The sequence below is a fragment of the Monomorium pharaonis genome, chromosome 9 (assembly GCF_013373865.1).
Source record: "Monomorium pharaonis isolate MP-MQ-018 chromosome 9, ASM1337386v2, whole genome shotgun sequence".
NCBI classification, from domain to species: Eukaryota; Metazoa; Arthropoda; class Insecta; order Hymenoptera; family Formicidae; genus Monomorium; species Monomorium pharaonis.
Genome location: NC_050475.1, coordinates 21,170,270 through 21,197,152, shown reverse-complemented (window position 1 = coordinate 21,197,152; position 26,883 = coordinate 21,170,270). Strand labels below are relative to the sequence as shown.

Below are 26,883 nucleotides of genomic sequence, written 5' to 3'. Positions count from 1 at the left end.
CTCGTGAGATCACCAGGCGTAGGCGAACGATCGTCGGCCACGCGCCACCCTTCGACGGCGACCCGATAATCCCGATGTATCGCGCGTATACCGGCGATACTGACTCCGGGATAAAAGAAAGAGAGAGAGAGAGATCGTTTTAGCGTCGTTTACTCGTTTAGCGCGGTCGCGCGACACGAATTGGGTGGTGGCCCGTGGAGTTTAACCGCTACGCGCGCGCGCGCTCTGCTACGACGCTGCCGCACCGCCGTCGGACGATTTTCCCCGAAGCCGAACCCGGGACTGTGACTAAAATCGAAATCGGTGAACGAACAGGGGCGCGTCGGGGCGCGCATGTGCGGCGCGACGGCGTCGCACACGCCGGTCGTCGACGCATATTATCCGTGCCGCGTCTCGGCCATCCGTGCGCCGCTAACGCGTGCGCGCGCGTGCGTGCGTCCTCCCTACCTCCCCTCCATCTCTCTCTCTTTGTCCTCCTGCCGCGCCGACGAGATTACTAACCGACCTGACGATGTCCGGCCCGAAAACGCCGCCACCGACACGCGCGAATTCCGATCGATCGACCGGAGCGTCGGCATTGTCGACCGACTCCAGCGCGTCGCGCTCAGATAACTTTGAATCATCTCGATCAAGATGAGATAATTCTACGCGAATCTCAGATAGGATAAAGATGACTTAATTTTAAATTTACCTACAGACAAAAGAAGACGGTGGACGGTGTATCGTTACATATTTTATGTAGATAACTTTTTAGGGTAATGTCGCGGAGGAACGGAACAATCTGGGATATACAAAAATAATATATTCATATTGCTATTCGTCAACTTTTAATTCTTCAAAGCGAGAACTCTTCGAATAATGCACTCTGATAAAGTACAATAAAAGTCACAGCAATGTGTTAATACAACTAATCGGCTCGTCCCTTCCCACTTCCGCTTCTTCCCGCCGGCTTGCGGCACGCGGCCCGGCAGATTCCTTGCGTAATCAAAGCGTATTATCGCGATCGGGAGACGAAACGAAACTCGACCAGTGTATCTCGGTCTCGTTTGTGTCAAACGATCCTCGCTCGTATGCGTGACAAAAAGATGTACGCGCGCGCGCTTCGTATACGGATAAGCAGAAACTTCGTGACGAGAGCGTCGTATTTTTGGAACTCTCAACGTAATTCATGAACGCGAGCGAATTCGCGGCAAGTGGACATAAACGTTTCGTCTGATGCATCTGTAACTTACTCCGACAATTTTCCGAAATAACGCAAAATGAATAGGATTCGTCGAGTCGCAAAGACGAATGGTAAAGATCACGGAAATTAGTTGCAAAATGCCAGATAATAAAAAAATCCTTGTATTTACTAGCCTTGTGTCTTGTGTTATAACCATATCGATTTTGTTTCTTATTTTGTTTGTTTAATATCCTGCTCTTGATAAAGATTTTTCTTAGAGTTCTTTGCAGAGTGTTATATACCAACAGTTCGCTTTTAGAAATAGATAACGAACGATTTCTCAGACAGAAACGCAAATGATCTCCGAAATAAATAGCGTTAGACGCAAATACGAGGCAGGTAAACGTTACTGATTTTATCTGCCTTTTTTACCTCGACTTCGATCCGCGTTAAAATAAAAGAAATGTCGCGTGGCATCTTTTTTAATGAATGTATTTTCTCGACAATAAATAAAAAAACTGTCGATGAGTAATATTTAACAAAATTTATTTTTTTCAGGAGGAGAGAAATAGTAAAACACTCACACGTAATGATTCATCATTTTTAATGTAATTTGTATAGTAGCATAGTATAATATTAATTAAATTAATTATACATATTAAATATTAAATATTGTTTTTTTATGCACTGTGTAACCGAGTAACAATACAGACGAGACTAGTAGAAGGTGACCTTCGTAGCACTACCCCTCTTTTACTTCTTAGCGCAAAATTAAGATTATTTGTCATTTTTTGTTCTTACGTTGTTAATTAATTTAACACGGATACTTCCGTTACATTTATTCTTGTCTATTTTCAAATGTATTTTGTTCATTCTCGAAGAACGATAGCGTTTCGATTGATCGTAAAACAGAAGGAGAAGCCCGCTTCGATTCGATGAATTATTTTATGTGAAACGATGACCAATAAGAGCTAATTCAATGAATAAAACCAAGCGTTTGTATATCATCGTCATCTCAAAGGCATGGGCAACGAATTATCAATTCGCAGATATAAGCGCGAACATTCGCTAGTACTTTTAGATATACTATAAAAGCACGCTTTTAAAAATATCCAGACGATCTATAAAATCTATCGAAGGATCTTGCAAAATTACCGCTACAAGTTTTGTCGGTATAAGGTAATCTGTCAACAGAATACGAATATTTGGCAATTAACTGCAGAAATTGGCAATTAAGCAGAATCTGCCGCTTCTAAGTCATTCAAATGATATAGCCGATTCCGCTCGATTTCTACTGGCAATCCGCTGTCAGATTGTGTAAGATTATGGCGAGACTGGCAGAGCTTAATGCGAACGCAGTCGATCTGTCGCGATAAACTTTTAGCGTTTCTAATTTGGACTTTGTATTTGGATTACTTTTTATTCGTGTCGCATATCGGTTATCAATCTGATTTCAGCGGGACTGCTCGATAAGTTGCCAATGTCTTTAAAACTCGTGAAACGTTGACCCAGTGACAATAAGACGTGTAAGATACATAGATATTTCATTAGGATAGACTAGACTTCTTTAAGAGACAAGTTTTCGTAAGAACATCGGCCCGTTATCTGGACAAAATACGTTTGCTAAAAATTTTTGCGCCAATGGCAGTTCTAAAAAAAGGCTGTACATTGTTGTTACAAAACTATGTATCCCTGTTGTCATACTTGTTTCAATAAACGGATTTATGTCGCGTCGTTTCTACATGATCGGGATTCTTGCACGTGTTACTTCTGAATCAATAGCAATTTGTTGCCTCTATACGCGTGACAACGAGTTGTCGTGCGGTCAAAATAAAATATCTAGGTATCTTACATCATAGAGTAAAAAGGAAAAAGAATGTCAGATACCGACAATACAAAGAGCACGATGGCGTCTGGATGTCGTGTGTTAATGGTTGATGGTGTGTAATGATGGTTACTCGCGAGAGTTTTACTGTACCGAAAACCGACTAGCTAGACTAAAAACGAGCTCGCGTTAACAACAAACACGAGGGTGTGTGTGTGTGTATGTGTGTGTGTGTGTTTATTCTTTTATTTATTAGAAATTGACGTTGTGCAAAGTATATCAATGTACGATGACGATAATGGAACAATCATGATGGTGATGCGCATTTATTTTTATTCTAGCGTAATGGAACACGCAATGACGATTACGTCGCTATAGAAATTTGACGCGATCGCCAATTTTCCGACGATTGCGATGGTTCGCATGGAGGAAGGGAGGGCAACAAGGAATAACATCGGTAATGCAATCATAATTGTTGCAATATATGCAAAATATGTTTGTAACGTACTTATATAGTCGCGGGCAGACAGTTCCGTCGTAGAATTCTTGTCCAATCGAATCAGTAACCGATCACTCTCTCGAGAAGTATTTGTAATCGGCGTTGTTACTTTTCGATGGTCACCAACATCGAAAAGGCCAATTGATAGGTGCGCAGATAGCGCTTTATCGTCGAGGAGGCTGAGCAACGAGGTCGAAGAACAAATCGCACCTTTAAATAACGGCTGTCTAATAACGGCCGCCTTGTGTTACGCTGATCGCGATCATCGACCGGGTCTATTCTGAGCCGTCAAACAATCAAGCGGCATATACGAAGTACGATGGACAGCAGCGAAAAGAAGGCCCTTCGCGCTGCGGAGCTGCGTAACAGTAGGACGCGTAGCATTATTATCAATATTCCAAGTTGCACGGCCTTGTGAAGCCAGTAGAGTCTGTAAACGAATAAGTAAGTCCAATCAGGATTTGAGCAGTGACACATATAACGCTTTTCTATAAAAAAAAAAGTTGTTTGATTATCGTTTTAAGCTAAAGAAATGTACAGATATATTATATATTTATAATAATATAATAAAGATGATGGTAAGGGATTGCTAAATATGAATTTGATGACATGATAAATAAATTTTAAGATGATAAATCCATAGACACTTAAAGAGTTGTCATATTAATTCCAAATAAACTCTAGGGAAGAATTTTAGAAAAAGAAAAAAAGAGATCGTGTTATAATAAAACAATTGCTAAAAGATAAAGAGACGTGTCTTACTTTGTAATGTATGAACGTGCAGCTGGCAGTGTGTCCGGACTCTCTTTCAGAATAAATTGTCGTATTCCCAGAATGTAATGCTCTAAATACGACGGCCAGTCGATTTGCCTAACATCGAACATGAACGTTTCCCGATCCTCCGGACTGAGTTGCTCACCCAGTCGTCGCACGTTGTCGTCCCTAAAATTCCACTGTTTCGTACTGAAGTACTCCAAACACTTGGCGGCTTTGGAAAGTTTCGTCTGCACGCGAACCATTATAGGCCGCGAGCCCTTGAGCCGTGCGAGAGTATCTAAGATATACGCCGGTAACATGTGCTGAAACGTCACGCACAATTTGTTTATTATGGCGGAGCTGTGACAACGACCGTCCGGATACCAGAGCGCATCATTCACCGGATGTAGCCGGCAATATTTGAACGATAGATCGACGAACTGCTTCCAAGTTATAGGATTTTGCTGACCGGTGCAACAATTGTAAATCGGGATGGTGTCGGTACGTTGCATGGCGGTCCTCCATGCCGCACAGATCATTAGGTTGATGACAATGTCGACGGGTACTAGGTCCGCCACTTTGTCCTCGTGGCACAGCATAGTTCTGTGCAAACGAGAGACCGCAGTTTGTTAGACAGATTTATTCGCGTGAGGACAACGAATGATCGCGATACTAAAATAACAAATATCAGCACTCGAGTATTTATTGTAATTCTATTGTAATATTAATGCTGCTAGTTACGGATTGTCTGTTATCATCACCTGAAGAAACCTTTTCCGGCGGCAGCGATGATCCCTGTGGGGCCGTTGCAATTGTCCACCCAGCCGGCGACCGGTTCTCTATACGACGACAGTACAATCGATGGCCTGACAATCGCTACCGGCAGGGAACCCTTTTCCCCCTGGAGCATCCGCTCGGCCAATGCTTTGGTGAATGTGTACGTATTCGGTCGACTGGCGATCAGATTAGGTGTAATATCCTCGAACATCTTGTCGTCCATCCATTCTGTCAGAGCGATCACCTGATTAGGTTCCCGACCCACGGAGTAAATCTCCTCGGCAACATCGTTCCGGTCGCAATTGCAATATGCCGTTGACACGTGGATGAATGCCTGCGATCAAATTTGCATTTTATCAAACATATACACATTTTGCGATTACGAGTTGCGAAAAGTACGGAATACGAACGCTCATCTTTTGCCTCGTGTTGATCGAACGTGCGCTCCTAAATGCGTAAATGTGTTGACAAAAAAGTTTTAAGTAAATATCCCAGTAATTGGACATACAACGATCTGAAATCGTTGAATTTTTTTAAAATTTATGACAAAGTGATCTAGTTATACAATTGAAATATGAATTGTAAAACGTTATTGTTATAAAAATATAAAAAATTTTTAATTATTCTAAAAATAATAAAAACTTGTAAAGAACATTTAAGGGGTTATATACACTTAGAAACTTTCAAAAAATCGATTTTTGGGTTTTTACATTTTCTTTAAGTATAACATCTTGAAAATATTCCCTGAAAGTTTCAAGTTAATCTGAATAAAATTGACGAAGTTATACGCGTTCAAAGGATGCTCCGTTCGACCGTTAGCAGGTATAGCGTAGCGCGGGATAGAGATCCTTTCACACGCGCACATGTACACTGTTCTTACTTGTGTGAATCTCTTCTAAAAACCTGTTTCTTTGTATTGTTATTTCCCCTTCTTCGTGTCCTTATGCTATAACCTTAGTATAACGGTTGGCATCGAGCTGTACGGTCGAACGTTCATATATAAAATCGTGCTTAAAACCGTATCTCCGTTTTGGAATTCACTATGGATAAATCTAAGGGTTCCAGAGAGTTACGAAAGACAGAAAATGTTCGAAAATCGAGAACAAAAAAAAGAAAACAATATTTTAATCCAAAAACTGTTGAGACCGACGAAAGTAGTTTTAGTACCTTTGCGAAAAAAATAAAGATTCAAGAAGATATTATTGTGCCACAAGATAATTCTATAGAATATAGAATTTTGAACTTTATCACTGTATTTGCTGCAATTTCAAATTTTGTTAAATGCAAAGTATGTAATGGTGATATTAAATTTCAAGCAGCAAATATGCGTGGACTTGGTTTTAATATTATAGTGATATGCGAAACGTGTGCGCCTCAATCAATTCCTTCGTGCCCTTATATTGGACGCTCATATGAAATAAACAGGCGTTTTATTTTTACTATGAGAGTGCTAGGACTTGGTCTAAAAAGTTGTCAAAAGTTTTGCGGACTAATGGACATGCCATATTTTATTTTTCAAACGTCTTATGACATTACTATAAATAATATACTCAACTGTGTTAAAGAAGTTTCCGATAAACTTTTTAAAAATGCTGTGAATGAAGAGAAAAAAGAAGCATGTAAAGAAAGAAACATAGAAGAAACGAACGAATTAACTGTATCAGGTGACGGGACTTGGAAAAAACGTGGTTTTACATCACTGTATGGAGTTTCATCGATTATCGGGTATTATAGTGGAAAAATACTTGATATTCTCGTAAAAAGTTCATATTGTAAAGCCTGCGAGTATTGGAACAAGAAACAAGATACAGATGAATACGCAGAATGGTTTGAAACACATAGTAACAACTGTTTAGCAAATCACGAAGGATCATCTGGGAAGATGGAAGTTGACGCTATCGTTGAAATGTTTAAACGTTCACAGAATAAGTATGGTGTTAAATACATTAATTATATTGGTGATGGCGACTCGAAGACTTATAATGGTATTATAAAATCTAGTCCTTACGGTGATGATACTTCCATTATAAAGAAGGAATGTATAGGCCATGTACAAAAAAGAATGGGGCATCGATTACGTGAATGTAAAAAGAAAAATAAAAACCTCGGAGGAAAAAATAAACTGACTGGCAAAATGATCGATAAGTTAACAGTTTACTATGGTTTAGCGATACGACGAAATTGTGATTCAACAAATAAAATGAGAGATGCGATATGGGCCACATATTATCACTACAGTTCAACAGATGAACATCCGCAACACAGCAAATGCCCGACCGGAGTTGACTCGTGGTGCGCGTGGCAGTGCGCTTCCGCAAAGGGTGAACTTGCCTCTTTCAAACACGATTACAACGCTTTACCTAAAGATGTTTTGGATGCTATAGAACCAATATACAAGGATCTTAGTAAACAAGAATTACTAGAAAGATGCGTCGGCGGTTTTAATCAAAATAACAATGAAAGTTATAATCAACTAATATGGAAAATCAGTCCAAAAATTATACCTAGTGGATTAAAACCTATCGAACTTGCGGCATACACCTCTGCCTGCATATTTAATGAAGGTTCCAAAACATTATTGCAAATGTTTGAAGCCATGGGAGTTCACAGTGGCCCAAATGCGCATCAATATGTTATTACAGAAGATGCAAATCGAATGAGAATAGCAGACGACCGTGCGCTGCAGAGTACTCGAGAAGCAAGAATGCTTCGTCGCCAGCAGCAACTTGATATTTTGGAGGCTTCAACTTCGGGCGAAAACTTATTATATGGGCCTGGAATAGATGACTTTGTGTAAGTTAAAAAATTAATATTTTATTTAAGTGTATACTTGTCTTGAAACTTTAAATGCGTTTTTCTCAAAACCGTATTTTCAAAATCGGTGACCAAGATAACTCGAAAACTACTGCATCGATTTGTTTCAAATTTTACAGGCTTATTTTAGATATAAAAAACTAGTCCTTGAACGAAGGATTTTTTTTTCCAATGCGAAGTTTTTTTTTTATTGGCGAAAGAATGAGTGATTTTTTCATCGAAAATCGAACTTTAACTTTAAAGGTCCGCCATTTTGTTCCAAATCAATATTTTAAAAAATCCTTCGTTCAAGGACTAAATAATTTAATATATTAAATAAATATATTTGATTTTTTTATTTCAGATGATCCAAATCCGAACTACAGTGGTCACCGCAAAACCAATTTTTAAAACGGAGGTTGAGAAAAATAATAATATCTCTTTTATTTATTAATATTTTTTAATAAAAAAAATATGTAAAACTTTTAAAAATATATCCTTTTAAATGTACAAAAAGTTTTTGTTGTAAGTCTTACAGTTAAAAAAAAAAAAATTCCTAAAAATTACGTTTTTTTCGGCTTTCCAAGTGTATATAACCCCTTAAATGAATCAATATCGGGACAATATAAACGTTTGCTTAACATTTTAAATGTTTGTCTTAAATACTTGTTCTTAACTGTATTATTTACAAAATAATTATAAAAATATATTACCTTAACACATACATAATATACATGTTTCTTAAAAAATTTAAGAACATCAAAATACAACCGCTAATCTAATTGTATAACAAATTCTGTTAATGTTTACAATCTACTTTAATAAATTAAAATATCCAGCTTATAAATATGTTAAGATATTTGGAGATCACAATGAAATTTTAATATTTCAAAAAAAATATATTTAAGATTGATAATAATAAGCTTTCATGTAAATGTTCAGTCACTGGGACATTTATCTTGAACTAAAAAAAGAGGGGGGGGGGGAGAAAAAAAGAAAAAGGGAAGAGACATTTCAAAGATCGAATACCACGGTTTTATAGTCAGTTGCATACAGTGCATCACATAAATGTCAAACTGTTTTCTGTTTACTGACTGTCACATAAAACTAAACGAGATCGTAAAATTTGTCAGACAATCACTTGCAAGTTGCATGCGAGTCTAATTTTCATGTTTTATCTCAACATAAAATACGTGTGCATAAAAGTCAGTAAAATATTCATTTGTTTGTTTTAAATATCTTTTAAAATTTCCGTAGCATCACTTGTCACTTTTATTCACCTTACTATGTTTTAGTCGCACTATTAATTTAGTCGTGACTAATCCATGTTGTCATGAAAGAAGAAATGAGATTACTACACGATTGATGAGTGATTTAATCGCGCGACAAACTCGCACGATACAATTAGAGTGCAGAGTACAAATACACTCGTACAATAAGCCGGCTCTATTTACCTTTTGGAATTTGTTGACACAAATCGAATGTATTTTCACTATTAAGCAGAAACTTGGACAGATTAGTTGTTGATTAATTAAAAATCGATGTCGTACACATCACGAGAGCAAATGAAACGAAGCGTTCGAAAGATTCTCGAGAGTACATTGCCTCAAGCGTGTATCTTTCGAGGGATGAGGTAGAGATGTAAACCCTCCGTAGACAAAAAGCACTGTAATCTTTCGTAAAGAGCACATTCGTAAAAATAAGATCGCTACAGCTATTTTGCCTTTTACTACAGTCGAATTCGGTTTACGACTGCAAATCAAACGCGGGTTGACGTGGTGATAGATCAGTAGTTCGAATAGAGCAATTAAAAAAGAACACTTTTCTCTTCTCTTACCTCCACATTGTGCATGCGGTTGCATAATTCAACCAATCTTTTGGTGCCCAACATATTTATGGTCACCGAGAGCTTCAGAGCTTCGTCGAATTTGACCGTGGCCGCTGAATGAAAAACGATCGATACGAATCGTATTAAGGTATTTTGATCGTCTGCCGAAATGCCCAACTCTGGTTCCGTAATATCGCCAGCTACGGGTATAACCTTGGAAAGTACGCTGGGAGAATCTCGCCGTAATTTCTCAAAAAGCTGCCAAAAATAACATAATGTTAATTTTTCGGAACAAATAACTAATGTGATGTAGAAGGAAGATGATATTACCGGCCCGTTTAAAAGTTCCTGCAACCTCTCTTGCACGTTCTGTCCCTTTTTAGGTCTCATTAGAAGGTAGATGTTTTTGATGTCCGGACACGATCTCAACAGCTTCTCGACGAGAACTTTACCCATGAAACCTGTTGCTCCGGTTATAAAAATTGACCTGTCTCTGTAAAAGTCCTTCACGGATGTGTACTCACTGCCAGCCATCGTGGCCATATCAACTATTTGTCGAACGCGTCCTTCAAAAACATTTTCAGAGATTAAAAAAAGATAAAAAGTATCTAATGATATATAATTATTATTCACCAATTTATTTCACTAATTATTATGGAGGATATCCTACCTGAATTATTTCGTTGAATTTCTTTGAGTTACTTTCAGGTAGAAAGTACTTCACCTTCGTTCCCGTGATAAGAATCTCCTTTTACTTCTGTTTCTATAATTTTTTTTACATGAAATCAGAAATATTAAATTTGGCATTAAAATTTCTTACATATACATAATCAACTTGAGTTTACAGAATTAAGAGCACTCTTCTTTTCTTAAAGTTAATTCATAATTATAAATACCATAAAATACACAGGATAGAACCCAATAAAATATTAGGGGTTACTTTCCATTTCACGCATATGCATTATTTAATTTTATATCGTTCACCAAATAAGGACAAATGATGCGCATTACGCGTGGAATGGAATGCACCCTATACACAGGAAAAAAGACAAATGTCAAATTAACTCTTATAAGTATACTCATATGAACGCATTCATTCTTTCATATATACATAAAGATATATAATCTTTTTAGAAAAATTTGAAAATCTTGAATTTTAACAATATTATTGTCTTATTTTAATACTATAATTGTTATTTCAAGAATATAATTATTTTGATAATTCTATTCTGAAAAAAATTATAATCTTCGATTTGAACATAACAGTATTTTCTATCCAACATTTTTCCTTTCCATTCAAGAAAATTATTCTTAAATAACAAGAATATCATTTTCTTGATTAAACTATATAAAATCTTAAAATAAATCTTCATTCAAGTAAATTTTTTTCATTTGACGCAATATAATCTTATTTCAAAATTTTTATTTTAAAACTAAAAATATCAAAATAACAATATACTTTTTTTCTGTGCAGTATTACTAATTTGCGACGGATACGCCGCGCGCCGTTGCAAATCAACGTACGTTACCTGTGTTTATCGGTGCAGCGAATAGATCCTCCTTTTAGAAGATAGCTTCTATTTGTTTGGAAACTTCCACGGAAAACGACCGATCGTCAAGGAGGATTCTTTCAAAAGCAAGGATACGGCGTACGGCGCAATGTTCCCTTTTCACACGCGTATACGTCGTACCGTAATTCTTCAGGTGGCTTGTGATCAAGTTCAATGTCTATCGAATTCATGTCGCGTCCCTCGCAGGTACGAACCCGTTGTCCCTGTGGACAAAGCAAGCGAGACCTTCTTCTGAGATTCCGAATTACGCGCATTACGTCGATCGATTAGTCACGACGTTAATGCAATCGTTGCACGTAATATGCTTTTTGCTAATAAAGTCACTGAAAAACAAGTATTTAACAAGATTTTATATAATATCTACATCATTTTTCAATTAATCTTTTATATTTTTACACAGAGACTAATGAGCTTAACGGTTTTTTTTAACGTAATTCAATATGGAAATTTAGTATTTTAAAAAAGCGGTATATAATCTTATTTTTTAATCTTTAACGCAAACGCGTTTTTAGCTGGAATATATCTGTATACAATTTCTTTTCTTTTCGTGTTATGATAGAATATCACGAAAAATAAATACTTTACAAGATATTCTACTATATCTGCATAGTCTCTTAACGATCTCATTTTAATCTTCTGCAGAACCTTGGGGGAAATCAATTTTTCGACTTTGAATTATTATAGATAGATGGTAATCGAAAGGAATCGGCTTCCCTGGAGAAAAAGTTGTTGACAATAAGGATTTATCGACCAAAGAATCCCGTATTTCATCAATAAGTGTTCTATAAACGAGTAAAAATGTGTGTATCGTCTGCGATGACGTATAGGAAGTTGTTCTAGATGTTTTAATCCAAAAAAATTCCTTGAAAAACACAACATTCTTCAACGACTGGGCAGTGAAATTCAGCGGAGGATTAATATCATTTACGTAAAATAATAAGATCGATCTCGAGTTATTCTGATTGTAAAATTGATTCAATAGGAATCTTAAAAAAAAAAAAAAATTCATGGTATATCACATTTCTTTTTTAAATCTTTAACGCCAACGTTTAGCATATTTTTAAGCGCAGCCCTCTTCTTTCCTTCTCGCAACAGGTTTTTTTATCGCGTAAAACAAATATTTCATATACGAGATATTCTCTACGCTATCTGCATTGTTTTTCTCCGCGTTCGGCAGAAAAAGTAGCTTTGCAACCATTGTAAGATTCTTTAATGCGATTACGTTTTGCCCTTAGTCTAGTCTGTCGGATCTAAATGTGAGGCCACATTACCGACAATGAGAAACGTCAAAACAAGACGCGCGTGTACACCCGTAGAATCTAATCTAGCATAGCAACACAATCTCACGGCACTTGCGCAACGCCGTGAAGTACGTACTCATTACTCTTTTGAGTTCATAATTTATTATTTTTTTTTACGTCTTGTTTTTTTTTTCACATCCGCTTCGACATGCACAGTTTTAAGAATACAAATGCGTCAGAAAAATCCGAGATATCGCCATTCCTCCTGCCGGAAGTAATTCTAATTATTTCAGCGTATCACTTCACGCACTCTGCATTTACGTACATCCGCGTCACACGCGGATACACACGCGGCCGTTTCTAAAGCGGTGTAATAAGAGAGAGAGCAGATAGGAGATCGATAATCGTCCGTCACGAAAGGGCGTACGAACGCGCGCGCCTTGCCAACCGATTTGCGAGCGGTGTGCGGTGTCTAACGTACCGTAAGGAGGTTACCGGGCTTTTATGTGCGGCAAGGGTTCTGAAAAGGCTTAGGCGGGGGAGAACGCGGCGTCGCTTGAACAAAATCGGCTGATCGCCGTCGGCCTTGAAGAGCGTCGTCTCCGAGGAGCGGCACCTTGTCGTCCGCCTCGGGGACACCGCGAGAGATATTCGTTATCTCATCGCGTAATATCGACGTGACGCGATGTTATCTTACGGTGTAACGTTACAAACTGTTTGTATCCGTCGCTCGATATAGCCGCAATTTTTTTTTTTCACCCCCTCCCGCGCGCGTCGTGAGAGAGGAAGGGCGCGCGAGCTAGGGCTCCTCTCCGTCCGCTCACGGAACTTCAGAGACTCACACGAGGACGGACGGAGGAAACGTGCGACGGCGAGGAATTATTACGGTCAAAAACTGTGGGATAACGTCACCTCCCCCCTGATCCTCGACGTCGCGGCTACGTGCGGATAATTGCTGGCGACTCGCTGGCGTGCGTGAGTTCGCAATGCGACTTGAATTTACGTAATGTCGGACGGATGCATCGCGGCAAAACGGTTCACGGACTCGAAAACAAAACCACCAGTGCAGCAAAAAAAAAACGTTTCATCGGCGGCGCTTTAATAATTCGACGTGCAAGGTCAAGTGACCTTCGAGAAAATACACCAGCGGAATTGACGAATTAAATCAATCGTTACGAGAATAACACCGAGTCGGGCTACCGGGTCTCTCTCTCTCTCTTCTCGTACAGTGGGGAGAAGATGCTTGAAAAATTTATTTGCGGGGCATAAATTTAATTCGCCGAATAAACATTTTTTATTTAAATATGACAACTCAATTTTATTACTAGTAATAAATTTTTATCTTTCCTCAGAGATAAAACTCCACAAGCGAATTTCGACTTTAAATTGCGAGGTAGATGGTAATTGAAAAGAATTGACTCCTCTAAAATAAGTTGTTATAATAGTGAAGGATTTATCGGCTAAAGGACAATGTGTTACGTCAGTCGTGACACGTGATGTTTTGTGCAGCAATAAGCGAAAGTCAAACGTGAACAAGTGATCCAGGGTATGTCTGACAAAATTTATTTTTTTTTTTTTTGTCAAAGCAAGTCGATCATGTTCTTTGCCATTCTTAGCTTTTATTTCAATACGATATGAATAAAAGGTTACTTGCATTATTACTAAGTATAAAAATTCAAAACTTGCATTTGATGGGAGAATAATCTACTGAATAAATTGTAAGTTCTTTATGCGAGCAACCGCCAGATTTATTTATACGTAACGAATATATTTATTTCTATAAATTATGTATACTTGTCTTAAAAGCTTACTTCCGAAATAAATTACTGATTTCTTTTCAAAAAGTAACTTTTCCCCCTTCTATTCCTTCATCCTATTTTTATAAAGTAATATATCACCAATTCTAAATAATCAAATAATTATACTTTTTAAACAGGCAATATTATATAATTTTTCTCGTAAATACTAATTTTAGACCGTTTCACGCTACAACAATCTTTTTTTATTTACACGTATAAAAAAGTTATGAATTTTTTACTGCAACAATGAATTGCCGATTCTGTCTCGAATTTAGTCACATAAAAAACATAAAAATCGGTTTCGAGTCCTATTTTCGTACTTTTGAATGCGTAGATGTAACAGAATTATTTTAGATGTTTTAAAGCCCCAAAAATCTTTTGAGAAATGCAACTGTCCTTCAGCGGTTCATTAAATCTGATGAAGCAATAAAATTTAGTAGTATCTGTGAAGAGTTAATAAGAAAAGTAAATAAAAATATATTTCACAGAAATGTATATTCCGCGTCATCGCTATCAAATTTTTTTATAACTAAATGTCAACGAAAGGGTAACATATTCTTCTAAATATTTCGACTTTTTCCGTCAGTGTAGAAAGTCGCAAGAGGCTACTTTTCCCGCTTGCAATTTTCACCTTTCTATGTCCTATTCCTATATATTTCAATATACAAATTGACGTACAGAAAAATTAAACGTTTCTAAACCGAAAAGTGCACGAGCTTGGTAATAAATTTTATTAAGCAAACCAATCACGTAAATTCATGTTTTTCTTTTCCTAGCAACTGTTCGCGAAAAAAAACGGATATCTCGGAAACCGGTGGTGCAACTGACACCCTTTTCATATACAATGCATATCGAACAGCGGATAACCCCACGGGGTAAAGCTATCTAAATTTCAATAAGTTACAAGAAAAAAAAAGACAATTCGTATCTACCTCGATTCGATTTTATGATTATTTATGAGATACACAGAATCTCACAGTTTTTAATCGAAGTAACGTCATTAGAGATACAAATAATCGAGAAAAATACTATACGAGAATGTTAATTAAAAATCTCAATAACAAAACAATTTTCTACTTTGACTAAAAGTTTTTTAGAGTCGGACACGTGTATATTCGCAGACTTTTTATTTTATATTATAATTTTTAAATTTGATTGTTTAAACCAACAGATTTTTATGTAAAAATAGCTGTAAATTAGCATAAAATGCAGTACAATGACAAAGTAGATTTGATCATATATTTAGATCATTGTTGGTAACAAAAATAAGAATTAAAAACTCAATAAATTTCGATAAAATAAACACTACATCTTTTTTTAATAAGAAACAATTTGTTCCGTTAAAAATTGTTTTCCTTTTACTTCAGACCAGTTTTAATACAAATGCAATATGTTATTTATACGTTTTCATGTTTTTTTAATGTGCAGATTTATCCAATTTATCATACTCGAAAATAAACGCCGGCTTGTTGATGTTTTTCGTGCGTGTGAATGTAGTTCAATTTTATATAAAATTTATGAGATAATTATCGAAACCCCCGCAGTAACCGACAGTCCGTTCAATTCGATCGGAGAAAGTGAAAAACTCGACGTCTTTCCGCGACAGGGGACGCGTATCGAAAAAAATCTTGTTTCTCGGGGTATGTACAAGTGTCGCAAACGCGTCGTTATCGGCCCACCTGTTCCGATGTATGTCCGTTGCTATCGAACAGGATAATCAACGTAAAAGCGAAAAACACATTTTTTCTAACTCGAAGCTCGTTCGGTCCAGGATATTCGGTGAGCCAACGACATTAGCCTTTTAAAAAAGCAGCTTTCGCTTGAATTGAACCGTGCTAATAACCCGTTTCGATAAACGGTGCCGATTATTCCTAGTAGTCGCGACGTGTTCTGCGATAACCGTTAAGCTGTGGACATAAAATTTTACAGCAATGCGCCCGCCAGTTTTCCATCACCCATGAGGAAATCGCATTAGGAAATACGCGTCTCTCTCCCTCGCATGACCGGCCGTTTTGCCGCTATCTCGATATTCGATTTTCAATACGTCTATATAGATAACGCGTTGCGTAAAAGGAGCGGAAGAAAAGAAAGAATAACACGCAACATAATAATAAATAAAAGTGTGATATCCTTAACAGAAGAAGAAAAAGGACGTGCGTACTTGTGGATTCATAATAATAAACGGAGATTTGCATTGCTAATTAGCTTTTAATAAAAAGAATTGCAATTGTGCAATTGAATGCCGATATTAATGCGTCGATCCGCGGACAGCCCCCCCCCCCCCCGTCGCCCCCGAGGATAGCGTCCTCATTTTCCGTATCTCATTTTAATCTCATTCACTCGTCGCGATTTTCGCGCGATCGCGGGTGGACCGGTAGATGCATATACGCATCTCGAATTCGGCAATTCGATCTCGCGGCGCGTCCCGGGATCTCCGTCGCGGCAATAACAGCTGCGCGAATAGAAACATACGGCGTCTCCTGTACAGAAGACAGAATGCCAGGCGGATGCATGCGAGGAGAATTCTAGGTCACTGTCCTGACGATCGAGGCGATGCAACCGGGAGAAACCGAGCGTCCGTCCGTCCGTCCGTCCGGGCGGGCGGGCGGACGGCCCGTTACACGGAAACCCGTTATGCGCGAGGAGCGCGCGCGGACGTGCGGCGAGCGTGATCGCGCGACCATGGTCACGACTACTACACAGCCGCGACCGCGAAACCGATCGCCTGCGACCGAGATTCGCCCCATTTCTTTTCGGCGATCACTCTCTCTCCGGCGTTACCGCCCTTCCCCCTTCGATGGCTCGACGAACGACCGGTGTCGCGCGTCCCGTCGTCGTTGGCAACCTAGTCGCGCCGCGCACACGTATTAGAATAATGTTAGTTCACGCGCTAGGAAAAAACGATCGCCTCGCTTCTTTTTAGCTTTCTTCTTTTAACAGTTATCTCCGCGATGAATTGTTCTCGTGGCAATTTGATTTTAAAATGCGTTTACTTGGAAAAAAAGTTGATATTAATTAAACTTTTGTGCGCGCATAGAACCTGAATTAACCCTCCGCGTCTGTACACTGATCCCCAAAAGGGAACAAGCGAAATTTTTCACTTGTGTAACCACAAGACTGGTGATAGACGGGGCTTGGTTCCCCTTTAACAAATGATCAAAATAATTATTAAAATTTAAAATGTAGTCACTCAAGAGTAATTAGGAATTTTTTCAGATTTTTTGCATGTATTCTACATTTAAGAAAAGGGACAGGACAAAAGGGGGTCATCAGTGTACAGACGGAGGATTAAGTAAATATTACACAATATATTCTGAATCCAAGTAAATTTGTAAGTCAAAACAAAAATCGACTTGCTTATTAATCTGTATCCTTTTCTTCGATAAATTTTTATAATATCCTTATAAGGAAAACCATATATATGACAGAAAGAATACAAATTCTTTTTCTTATACATGATAAAGAGTTTCTTTTCTAAAATTGACGATATTTCAAGACAGTTATCGAGCAAATCTTTTTGTGCTAAAACTATAATTAGAAGAAAAACGTAAAAAAAAACCGGAGACAGCATTTTTCTCCGTGTGTAAATACGCGTAATAAAAACGTTACCTATTAACGGTGTCAATTAGCCAACGGAAGATTTTCTAACGGAATCAAACCGCAAATTAACCAAGTTTTTTACCATTCCGTTTTTATACCTTTCTGTTATTAACATAATCTTCGCGATGCAATCTGAATAGACAATTTTGCGTTTTTACAATTACAAATAGAGGTTAAAAAGGATACCGTATTATAATAATATTCCAAGAGCATAAATTATACAAAGCAAATTACCCTCGTACTGTTACGACAAATCGCAAATGATGAATTCAGGACGGTGTGAAGAATTCACACTGGCAAACGGCAAACTTTCGAGAATCCCGCAGAATCGCGCATAGTCCGGCATTAGTTCAACTCTGCTGTTCCATTCGAGTTTTCTCGAAAGTCGACCAAAACGTATTTGCCTGACTTTCTCACCAATTTCTATCTGAAAGTATTATTTCGCTGATATTTTAGTAACTTTGTTCGCTGCAACGCAACGTAAGAAACTTTTTCTGCGTGAAATTTTTCTTAATTTCTCATGTTTTACAGTACACGAAGAGAATTTCCTCTTAAAAATTACCCTTGAAATTGTGATAATGCTGAGACAACGTGAACATCAAAGAACTTTACTATGCTTTTAACAAAATTTTAGTAAATTTTAGTAAAATTTATTCAAATTTTGCCGAATTTTATTAAAATTTTAGTAAATTTTGTTACTAAAAGCGTAGTAAAATTCTTCGAAGTTGACGTTGTCTCAGCGTTACGACATTTTTAAGAGAAAATTCTCCCCGTGTAATTTTCTCTTTCTTCTAATTACCGATTGATAAAAACGATAGAACGATCGTTCGGTAAATAACTCAAACGGCAGGGTTAAAAGTGCGCGCGTGTACGCGACGACCGCGATAAGCGAACGTAAAGACCGTTTAAGCATCGTGGCATTATTACCGCCGTCAGCTACGACGCGACATAGAGAAACTATGGCTTCTGCGGAACTGGCTGCTAGGACAGGTGTCAGGCAGCGCTCGCGCGCGCACCTTGGAGGAAGAGATCGCTTATCGTGCTATTTGCTTTACTTCACGCTCTTTGATAACCGACTTCGGCAACCGCGTATCGCGCCCGATAACGGAAATGCCCTGTTAATTCTAACCGGCCAAATATCGCTCGAGCGCACCGTGGCGAATGCACGCTGGAGAATGCCGGCGCGGCGGTACGACAGTTCGTGTTTAATAACGGCCAATAGCACGCGTCTGAGCGTCCGGTTGCGTCTCGAAGTGTGTCACCGGGACACCGGCCACCGAAACGCGTCCGAGCGTGATGGCGATGCGGCGACGCGACTGGAAAGCCGTCGCCTTATCTAATTGGCATGGGCGATTGGAAAAACGATTGCGATCGAAGACGAACGGCGGTTGAGTGCGCAAGTCTACTTTCTTCCTCGTGTCCTCGTGAGGAAAAGAAATCGACGGCGCTTCCGGCCTCGAGGTGTCCCCGCCGCACACGGCCCTGTTTACGCCGCGCAGAAATTCCTCTCGCATTTTTACTTCTGCACACGCACTCTCTCGAAGGTGCGCGCGCCAAAATTGTACTTCACACACCCATCTCGGCCTATAATTGACCTCGGTTGACAGACTATCTCTGCGTAACAACGACTCGTTCTGTATGCATAACTTTAACTGACACCATTATGTAACCATGGATTATATATTCTCTAATTAACTTCGGCTCACGATTCGTATTTAAAATAAAAAACGTATTATATTCCAGAAACAATAATGCACTTACAAAAAAGATGATGATTAATAGCGTAATCTAATTTAAATGAATTTTTTTATTTCTTTCGTGTAGTTTTCATTTTTTTTTTGTTCTGTATAATTTAACAGTTTTGCATCATACAATTTGTACGATTTACGTAAATGTAAATTCGCACGACGAGCACACATGTGCGCGAGGAAGTTCAAAAGATTAAAAAAAAAAATTTAGAAAAACGGTAGTACATCGGGCAATCTTTTTCGAGCCTCAATCGCAGCGGGCGTAAACACACTGACGTGGCGGCGGGAAAGAACGTAAGATCCTCCGAGGAGAATCGCGGTCACCACGACCTACGTTAAGTTTCGAAACGTTCGATATGGTCCAAAGATGGAATAAAACGAGTTTCGGCGCGACCGATTTAATGAGACATGAAATTCACAGACTGCGTAACATGTGGTACTGTCACTTGTTTGGGTTTTTTTTTTATTTCTCTTAAATCCCCACGCGGAGCAAATATCCGGTCCATATGCTGTAACACGCCGTAAACGACAAACACGATAAAATCCGGATTGAGCTTAATTTAAATTTCAATCGACATTGTGTAACACGCGTAACGATAACGATCGACGAGTGTTTACGGGTCGTGTATTGGACCGGGCAACAATAAATTGTCCCTTCTGCTAAGAATTCTTTCGATGAATTCGATCAATTATTTGATCAACGATATATTAAGCGGTGAAGTGACATAGTCATTCGCCTGTGCGGCACAATGATAGGCGGGTATGTGTGCCATGCCCCAACGTGTACACGTAATAAAACATCATTTATCGTCTTATCTATACGTCGGCAAACATCGTGCTAAACGCGACTCGCAACCGCACTGGAATCGACTAATTGAAACGGCTCGGGGAGCACAGTGAACCTTACTCTTTTTCGTTTGTTCAAAGTTATGCTCTTTTGCTTATCGCGAGCCTGGATTGTCGCTTACCCAACGGTCTCGTGGCGCGAACCCGTTCCCTCGATCGGTCGGACACCTGTGAGGGAGACGCCACCAATAGGGGGGATGAACGGAGGGATAGAATGTCGAAACGCACTTCTCCCGGCGGAGATAAGACGCGCGATGAATCGACTTCCCACGAAGCGGGACGAGCAACGAGACATACACTGAGCGTACATGAAACTTACTCGAGTCCCTTATACCTGTCCAGCTCATAGAACGGAGCGTTCTCCTCCCACTACGGGAACTCGCCGTGATGCGTGCTTCATATTACCCTACCCCGTGCCACATGTGTACAGATAAATGCGCTGCTTATTTTTTTTTAGAAAAAGGACGTTTCAGCGAAAAAGACCGACGTAATCGACTTGCCGTAAAAACAGAACATTTACTGTCACTCGCAAGCATTTCACTTCAACGATTCCTTCTGCCTTCACAATGTAAGGTTTATATTATTCAGCTCGGGTCATAAAAACGTCTTATTCGCGAGTATCGTTTGCGTATGTAAAAGCATTTAATCTCTTGAGTGTACACGACGCCTATAGACGCATAAAATTACTTATTGTATCTTTTAGTCAACGTTATCAAAATTGTTCTTAAAATGTTACTTAAAAATTCTGGTATCATATTTGTGATCAGTAATTTTAAAAACAGTGATACAGATTCAAAAAGGAAAACTAAATATATTTCAAATTTACAATTGAGAATTTAATTGAAAATTTTGTGAAATTTTTCACCATACTAAATTCACTTTGAAAATTATTATAATAAAATTATTATATTATTAAACACAGATGTAAATAAGACTAATGCAATGTATTTTGTCTCGTATTTTGCTAAATTATTAAAATCACTTTATATTAAATTATTAAAATCACTTGAAATCCGATATCAAATTTGTATTCTGCGACTTCGGAAATTCTTGTATAGACATTATGATATTTTGTAAAAGGCTTGAACTTTTTGAACACTTTGCATTTACATCTCAACCCTGAAAAAAATAATCGATTCCAACAACACTTATTTAAAGTAAATAACGCGTTTTTTAGTTATGCATAATAACCACTCTTTTTTTTGTTAGAATTTTTAAGACTAATGTACAGTCATCAACGCAGAGTTTACAGCACCTTTTTTTAAAAATAAATTTATGAATGCGCTAATACGTTCAGGATGCAAGATCATAACTAATCATTATTGGTCTGTTCTTTCTAGCTGCACTGTTGCACTGGTGCAATAAGTTAAAGACAAGTATATTTTTTCTCATTCTAACTTATTGCACCAGTGCAACAGTGCAGCTAGAAAGAACAGACCATATGCATGAAGACATGACAGTTTATTCACATCCTGAACGTATTAGCGCGTTCATAACTTACTGAAAAAAAGAGATGCTGCAACCAGTGTCAACCCCTGTGCTGACGATGAGCTTTTTACTTTCTTTTTTTTCATTTTTCTTTATATTTATTGTCTTTTTGCCTCTTCGCATAAACTTTTATCAAAATTGACGAGATAGTAGAGAAATACGAATTCCGAAGAACACAAGACGCATGATAAACAACACGATTTGTCGATAAAAATTAAGTACTAAGAGACAAAAATGCAACAGACGAAAAGCAAGAAACAGAAAAATAAAAAGCAGTTTACATCATATATAGAACATATGATTAGAAATTAATTTATGTTTCTGATGTTTGTTTTTACTTATCAAGAGACACATGTTTCGTATCAAGCACATAAAATGTGCAATGCATAAAATGGACTTCGGACTTTTCAACATATTACATCACCTTTTTTTACAAAAAAATTTTTTATACAAAATTATTATTCATTAGAATTTTTTTGTATAAAAAAAATTTTAATGAATAATAACTACGTCTTTCGAATTTGACGTCATTCTCTCATGAAGTTTTCCACATTTGTTACAAGAGAATTGAGTTGATAAACTTGCAACAATTTATTCCAATTCACAAGTCATTTTTATTATGGTAATTGCAACATCATGAATATAATAATACAAGTTTTTAACAGATTAAAGCCTATTAAGATATAATAAATAATGAGAACATATATTTATTCTGTAATTATATTATAAATTATGTGTGGCAAAATAATAGAAGCAACTCTTTATCAGTTTCAAAACTAATATAATTTTTTAATGAAATGAAATGAAATGAAAGTGAAATTATTATCAGGAAATTAATTTGCAAATATACTACCACTATACCATTACTGGCAAAATTTAATTGAAAGTTAGATTAAAAATTAATCGATTGGCTCAAATTACACATGTTATTTGCATTCTCACATTAATAAATAAAAAATATATAAAAATACACAAGTAAAAATCAATAAAAATAAAAACAATGAAATATATAAAGTGAAAATTTTTATACATAATCTTTTATAAACAATGTACTTTCTTATGTATAAAAATTCTTGCTTTCAATTGTAATCATTGGACTTCGGATTATATGCAAATTGCATATTTATTATTTTTTGCATATTTTATTAGAGCATTAATAATGTAACAAATTAATAATGTGAACAAATTGTTTTTAACTAATTGATGTTAATTAGTTAAAAACATTATAATTTGTGTACATTATTAATGCTCTAATAGAATATGCAAAAAATAGCAAATATGCAATTTGCACATAATCCGAGAAGTCTAGTAATCATATTAAATTAAGATGTTAAAAACAAGATATGATGTTTGTACAAGATATTAAAAACAAGATACAATTTTTTTTCTTGTATCACACATTAAAACAAGTTCAATCATATTAAATTAAGAAAATTTATTTTAAAAATGGCGCAGGTTTTACGAAATATCGAGTAATAAACTTTCTCTTTAATTTTATTACACAATCAAAAATAAAAATAATTTTTTATGTCACACAATATCTTATCGTATTCTTGCCTACCACCTTATCTTCACACTATAAAGATACATGCAATTGCTTAAACTATACACTACATATGCAAATGTACATAAATGAGTGTAATCTGAAAAATTACATATGTAATTTTTAAAACACTACGTTTGCGATATAAAGTTATATTTTATCACAATCTGTTATATCTTATCTATTAATTTTTTTGCGATAACTTAAATTCGTTTTAGATTGTGGAAGTTAAAAACTGCGAATTGAAGATTATAATCTAATCAATTAAATTATTCTCAATTTAATACATCGTCTTGTTCCGAATGGTTGAGTTTTATTCTCCAATTCACAATCCTCAATCTCTAGTACACAGTCTAACATCAGAAAAAAGTAACTTCATATCAACAACAAAATTTTTTTTAACACATAAAAATTAAAAATGTTTTGTTATTGACGTAAAATCGTTCTTTGCGTTCTTTATTTTTGTGCGTACTTTGACTGTGTAAAAGAATTTCTGTAGAACCAATTCAAAGATATTTTCTAATAAGAAACGTTGGTGACCCTACATTATCGACCCCGATTACAGGGGGACACTTTAGCATCCCCTTAAGCGTTTATCTTTCCCCACAAATTTCCGATGAACTGATTCGCGCAGTAGCCTAAGCGCCATTCCCGTGGACGCACTGCGCCGTCGCATCGTCTTTCTCGCATTACATTATGTAAGATTTTAAAATTGTCAGACGTATTTTTATCATATTAAGTGGCGAGATATCTATGAATAATATTCGATAACTCAAGAAGCTAGGTGTTCTCTTAATTAAAGCTTCCTTACAATAATTTTTCAAAATAAATGCCGTTTTTCAACGTAGAAAAATTGGATTGTGAAAGGAAAATGTGTCTAAGATTTTTCTCTTGAAATTAATCATTTTATTACATATGTATATAATCAGCACTGGGAAAAATAGTTGAAATAAAAATATTTATTTAAAGAATACATATATAAAAAGCACTATTTGAAATAACTATTTTTTGTAACAAATAAAGAGACAAATAGTATTTAACATTTATATATACATTTACTTAAAATAAGATATTTATTTTACATTTCGATATGTGATAAATAAATTTCTTCTACTTTCTACTTTCTATTTCTTAAAAATATAAAATAAAAAATAGCAAGACCAAAATAAAAAGCAGCATATCAAGTAGCTAGGCAATCAATGGAACAGTTAATTTGCGAAGAATGCACGGAAATTTGTATCGCGAGAAACTTTATCGTCTAAGTAAAGTCCGCAGACAACGCATTAATAATTACTGTCGTCCCCCTTTAAGCTGCCCACTCACAGTTAGGGTGAGTCAGTGTACCACGAATTAAAGATTGAGGACTCGACCAGTCAAATAATTTTAATTTTACGTTGGGATTACCAAGACGCTCATGACGTCAACTGAGTCAATATCAGCTGTATCTTACTTTAAAATGTACTTTGATTTTTTTTTTCGTCTTCCAAGTATTCACTTTTACCGGATTCTGAGTAGCTATGAATATTATTTATATCCAATTTCCGGTTTTTCATTCAGCGGTTTTTGTTCTAGCTCATTGAATTCTAGTCTCGCAATGGTCATAGTCCCCAATCTTTAATATGTAGTACGCTGACTTGAATTAGCGAGTAGAGAATCCAAAAGGCCGAAGAGGGGAAGCGACACAGCATGAATCTTCAATGCGGTGTCCGACGTGGCTTCAAGTTAAAACAAGATCGACATTATTCTAATTATTTGCATGCATTGTAATCAATCCGCAATCTTCAATCCCCGATAGAAAGTACGATATCGGCAGAGAACTACGTCAAGACTCGAGAAAGATCCTCGGAGGCGCAAAAGTTATAACAAGGTATACGGGACGGCGAGGGTGGGAGGGAAGGGAAAGAGGGAGATTCATCCCGGATCCGGAGGTTTATCACGGACGGAGCGGCGTGGAAGTGACGGGCGACGATGTATCGATCAGATTTCTCCGCGGATGTGCTAGCGCGAGATAAAAAAAAAAAGGCCCGCTTAAGCCTCGCGAGTAGATCGCCTCGCGCGAGGACGGCCCGAGCGGGGTTACAAACCTACCGGGGAATCAATCACCCGTGGCCATGGGCTTCTCTCTCTCTCTCTTCCTTCCTTTACTGTACCCACGGCCGCGGCACGTAACGATGCATCATTTCGCAATGAATCGTCGGTTGGCCGGCGAATAAATATTCCTTTCGACCAGTTAATTCGATCCGCGTATGAGAGAACGAGGCTGCGGGAGGAGGCCCGCGATTACCGAAGCCGGCCAGACAGACAGACAGACAGACCTTCGCGAGGCTAACGCGTAAATATTAGCCGCGCCGGGGTCAAAACGATCTCAAAGCCTTAAAGCGCCCGGTTTTTTCTCTTTTTCCCCGAACATTTTCAGGTATTCACCTTCACCCAAATTCACCCGAGTAGTCGCGGCGAATGTATTACGCGTGTGCTTTACGTCAATTAGCCGAAGTTTTCGGTTCGACTCGAACGACGATGTTAATCGGCAGACGTAAGTGCACGAGCAGGTGAGGGGTGAGTGAGAAGAAATCGAGAATGACACATGATGCCAGCGAGATAAGGCGACTCAAGCTCGAGATAACGTCCGGCGCAATGACGACGACGATGACGACGACGACGACGACGAGACGAAAGGGGAACGAAGGGAGAAGAGAGGACGAATCCGAGGGCGAGGCGAACCGGCGGCTCAGGCGCGGTCGGCGCGCTCGCGCCTATCGCTCCCCGTGTCCGAGCGGCAACTAGAGGACCAATTCCTAGCCCCGTCCAGCCGTTGCGGTGGAAGCCACGTTCCTCGACGACGACGAGAGAAACGAGAGAGAGAGAGAGAGAGACGCGCGCGTGCGGTCGATCCTTGAAGCGCACCACCCCGCAAAGGCGAAGAGCGAGCGCGCGCGCGCGCGCGCTGCACCTCGGGTGCCGGAAAGCGCTGACGTTTTAACGCGCCGCGCCGCGCGGCGAAAGACACCGGAGCCCGGGAACGGCACCGTAGGCGGACAAGTAGTAGACGATCGAGTAGGCGCGGCCGGTGCCAGCGGCAGCAGCAGCAGCAGCAGCGGCGACGTCGGCGACGACGGCGACGGCGACGATAACGGCGGCGCGGTGGCGGCGGCGGTGGCGGTGGCGGCCGCCTTCCTACACCTTTTCCGCCTTATATCGCGCGGAAATTCAACGTCGCACTCACCTGGCCGAGCTCGGGCCACCTCGGCCCTGCCTCGCGATATCCACGCTGTCGCACGTCCGACACTGGCAATGCCGCTTTAACACAGAATCGCTGATTTTTCGCGTGCTCGCCGCTCTTTAGCTAGCGCCCCTCGCGTGCCAATCGAGTCCGCCATCTTCGCTGAACTGCCAAATACCCCTCCGCA

The 26,883-nt window shown here is 38.3% G+C and overlaps 3 protein-coding genes and 1 long non-coding RNA gene across 8 annotated transcripts in view; 3 read left to right on the top strand and 1 right to left on the bottom strand.

The window, feature by feature from the left end:
- Positions 1-4: 4 nt before the first annotated feature.
- On the top strand, positions 5-1,893 carry LOC114255212. The gene is made up of 2 exons (XR_003626511.2): positions 5-1,561; positions 1,721-1,893. It is a non-coding gene; the product is annotated as an uncharacterized LOC114255212 (long non-coding RNA).
- Positions 1,750-26,883, bottom strand: LOC105836088 (putative fatty acyl-CoA reductase CG5065). 4 transcript variants are annotated; one of them, XM_012679882.3, is made up of 8 exons: positions 26,700-26,883; positions 11,170-11,414; positions 10,311-10,403; positions 9,971-10,206; positions 9,650-9,898; positions 5,004-5,353; positions 4,249-4,845; positions 1,750-3,916 (listed from the first exon to the last, which is right to left on the bottom strand). In XM_012679882.3, exons 4-8 carry the CDS (start codon positions 10,181-10,183, stop codon positions 3,775-3,777), a joined length of 1,551 nt encoding a protein of 516 aa, XP_012535336.1. In that variant the 5' UTR covers positions 10,184-10,206; positions 10,311-10,403; positions 11,170-11,414; positions 26,700-26,883; the 3' UTR covers positions 1,750-3,774. The 4 variants fall into 4 exon arrangements, with proteins under 4 accessions (XP_012535336.1, XP_012535337.1, XP_012535338.1 ...); XM_012679883.3 differs by lacking the exon at positions 26,700-26,883 and adding an exon at positions 20,568-21,775; XM_012679884.3 differs by lacking the exon at positions 26,700-26,883 and adding an exon at positions 12,934-14,388.
- LOC118647328 lies at positions 5,473-8,328 on the top strand. The gene is made up of 2 exons (XM_036292027.1): positions 5,473-7,812; positions 8,177-8,328. Exons 1-2 carry the CDS (start codon positions 6,062-6,064, stop codon positions 8,178-8,180), a joined length of 1,755 nt encoding a protein of 584 aa, XP_036147920.1. The 5' UTR covers positions 5,473-6,061; the 3' UTR covers positions 8,181-8,328.
- The window catches only part of LOC105833047 (putative fatty acyl-CoA reductase CG8306), a 31,612-nt gene continuing 26,407 nt past the window's right edge, over positions 21,679-26,883 (top strand). For both annotated transcript variants that reach the window (XM_036292026.1, XM_036292024.1), the window contains exon 1: positions 21,679-21,689. The gene's annotated coding sequence lies outside the window, so the exon portion shown is untranslated. The remainder of the gene's footprint in view (positions 21,690-26,883) is intronic.

Excerpts from the sequence above, each read along its gene's own strand:
- LOC105836088 (XM_012679882.3), bottom strand. The coding sequence starts at position 10,183 with ATGGCCACGATGGCTGGCAGTGAGTACACATCCGTGAAGGACTTTTAC. Across the intron at positions 4,846-5,003 it reads GCCGGAAAAGGTTTCTTCAG|AACTATGCTGTGCCACGAGG; the intron begins GTGATGATAACA and ends TCGTTTGCACAG. Across the intron at positions 3,917-4,248 it reads GCACGTTCATACATTACAAA|ACTCTACTGGCTTCACAAGG; the intron begins GTAAGACACGTC and ends ATTCGTTTACAG.
- LOC118647328 (XM_036292027.1), top strand. The coding sequence starts at position 6,062 with ATGGATAAATCTAAGGGTTCCAGAGAGTTACGAAAGACAGAAAATGTT.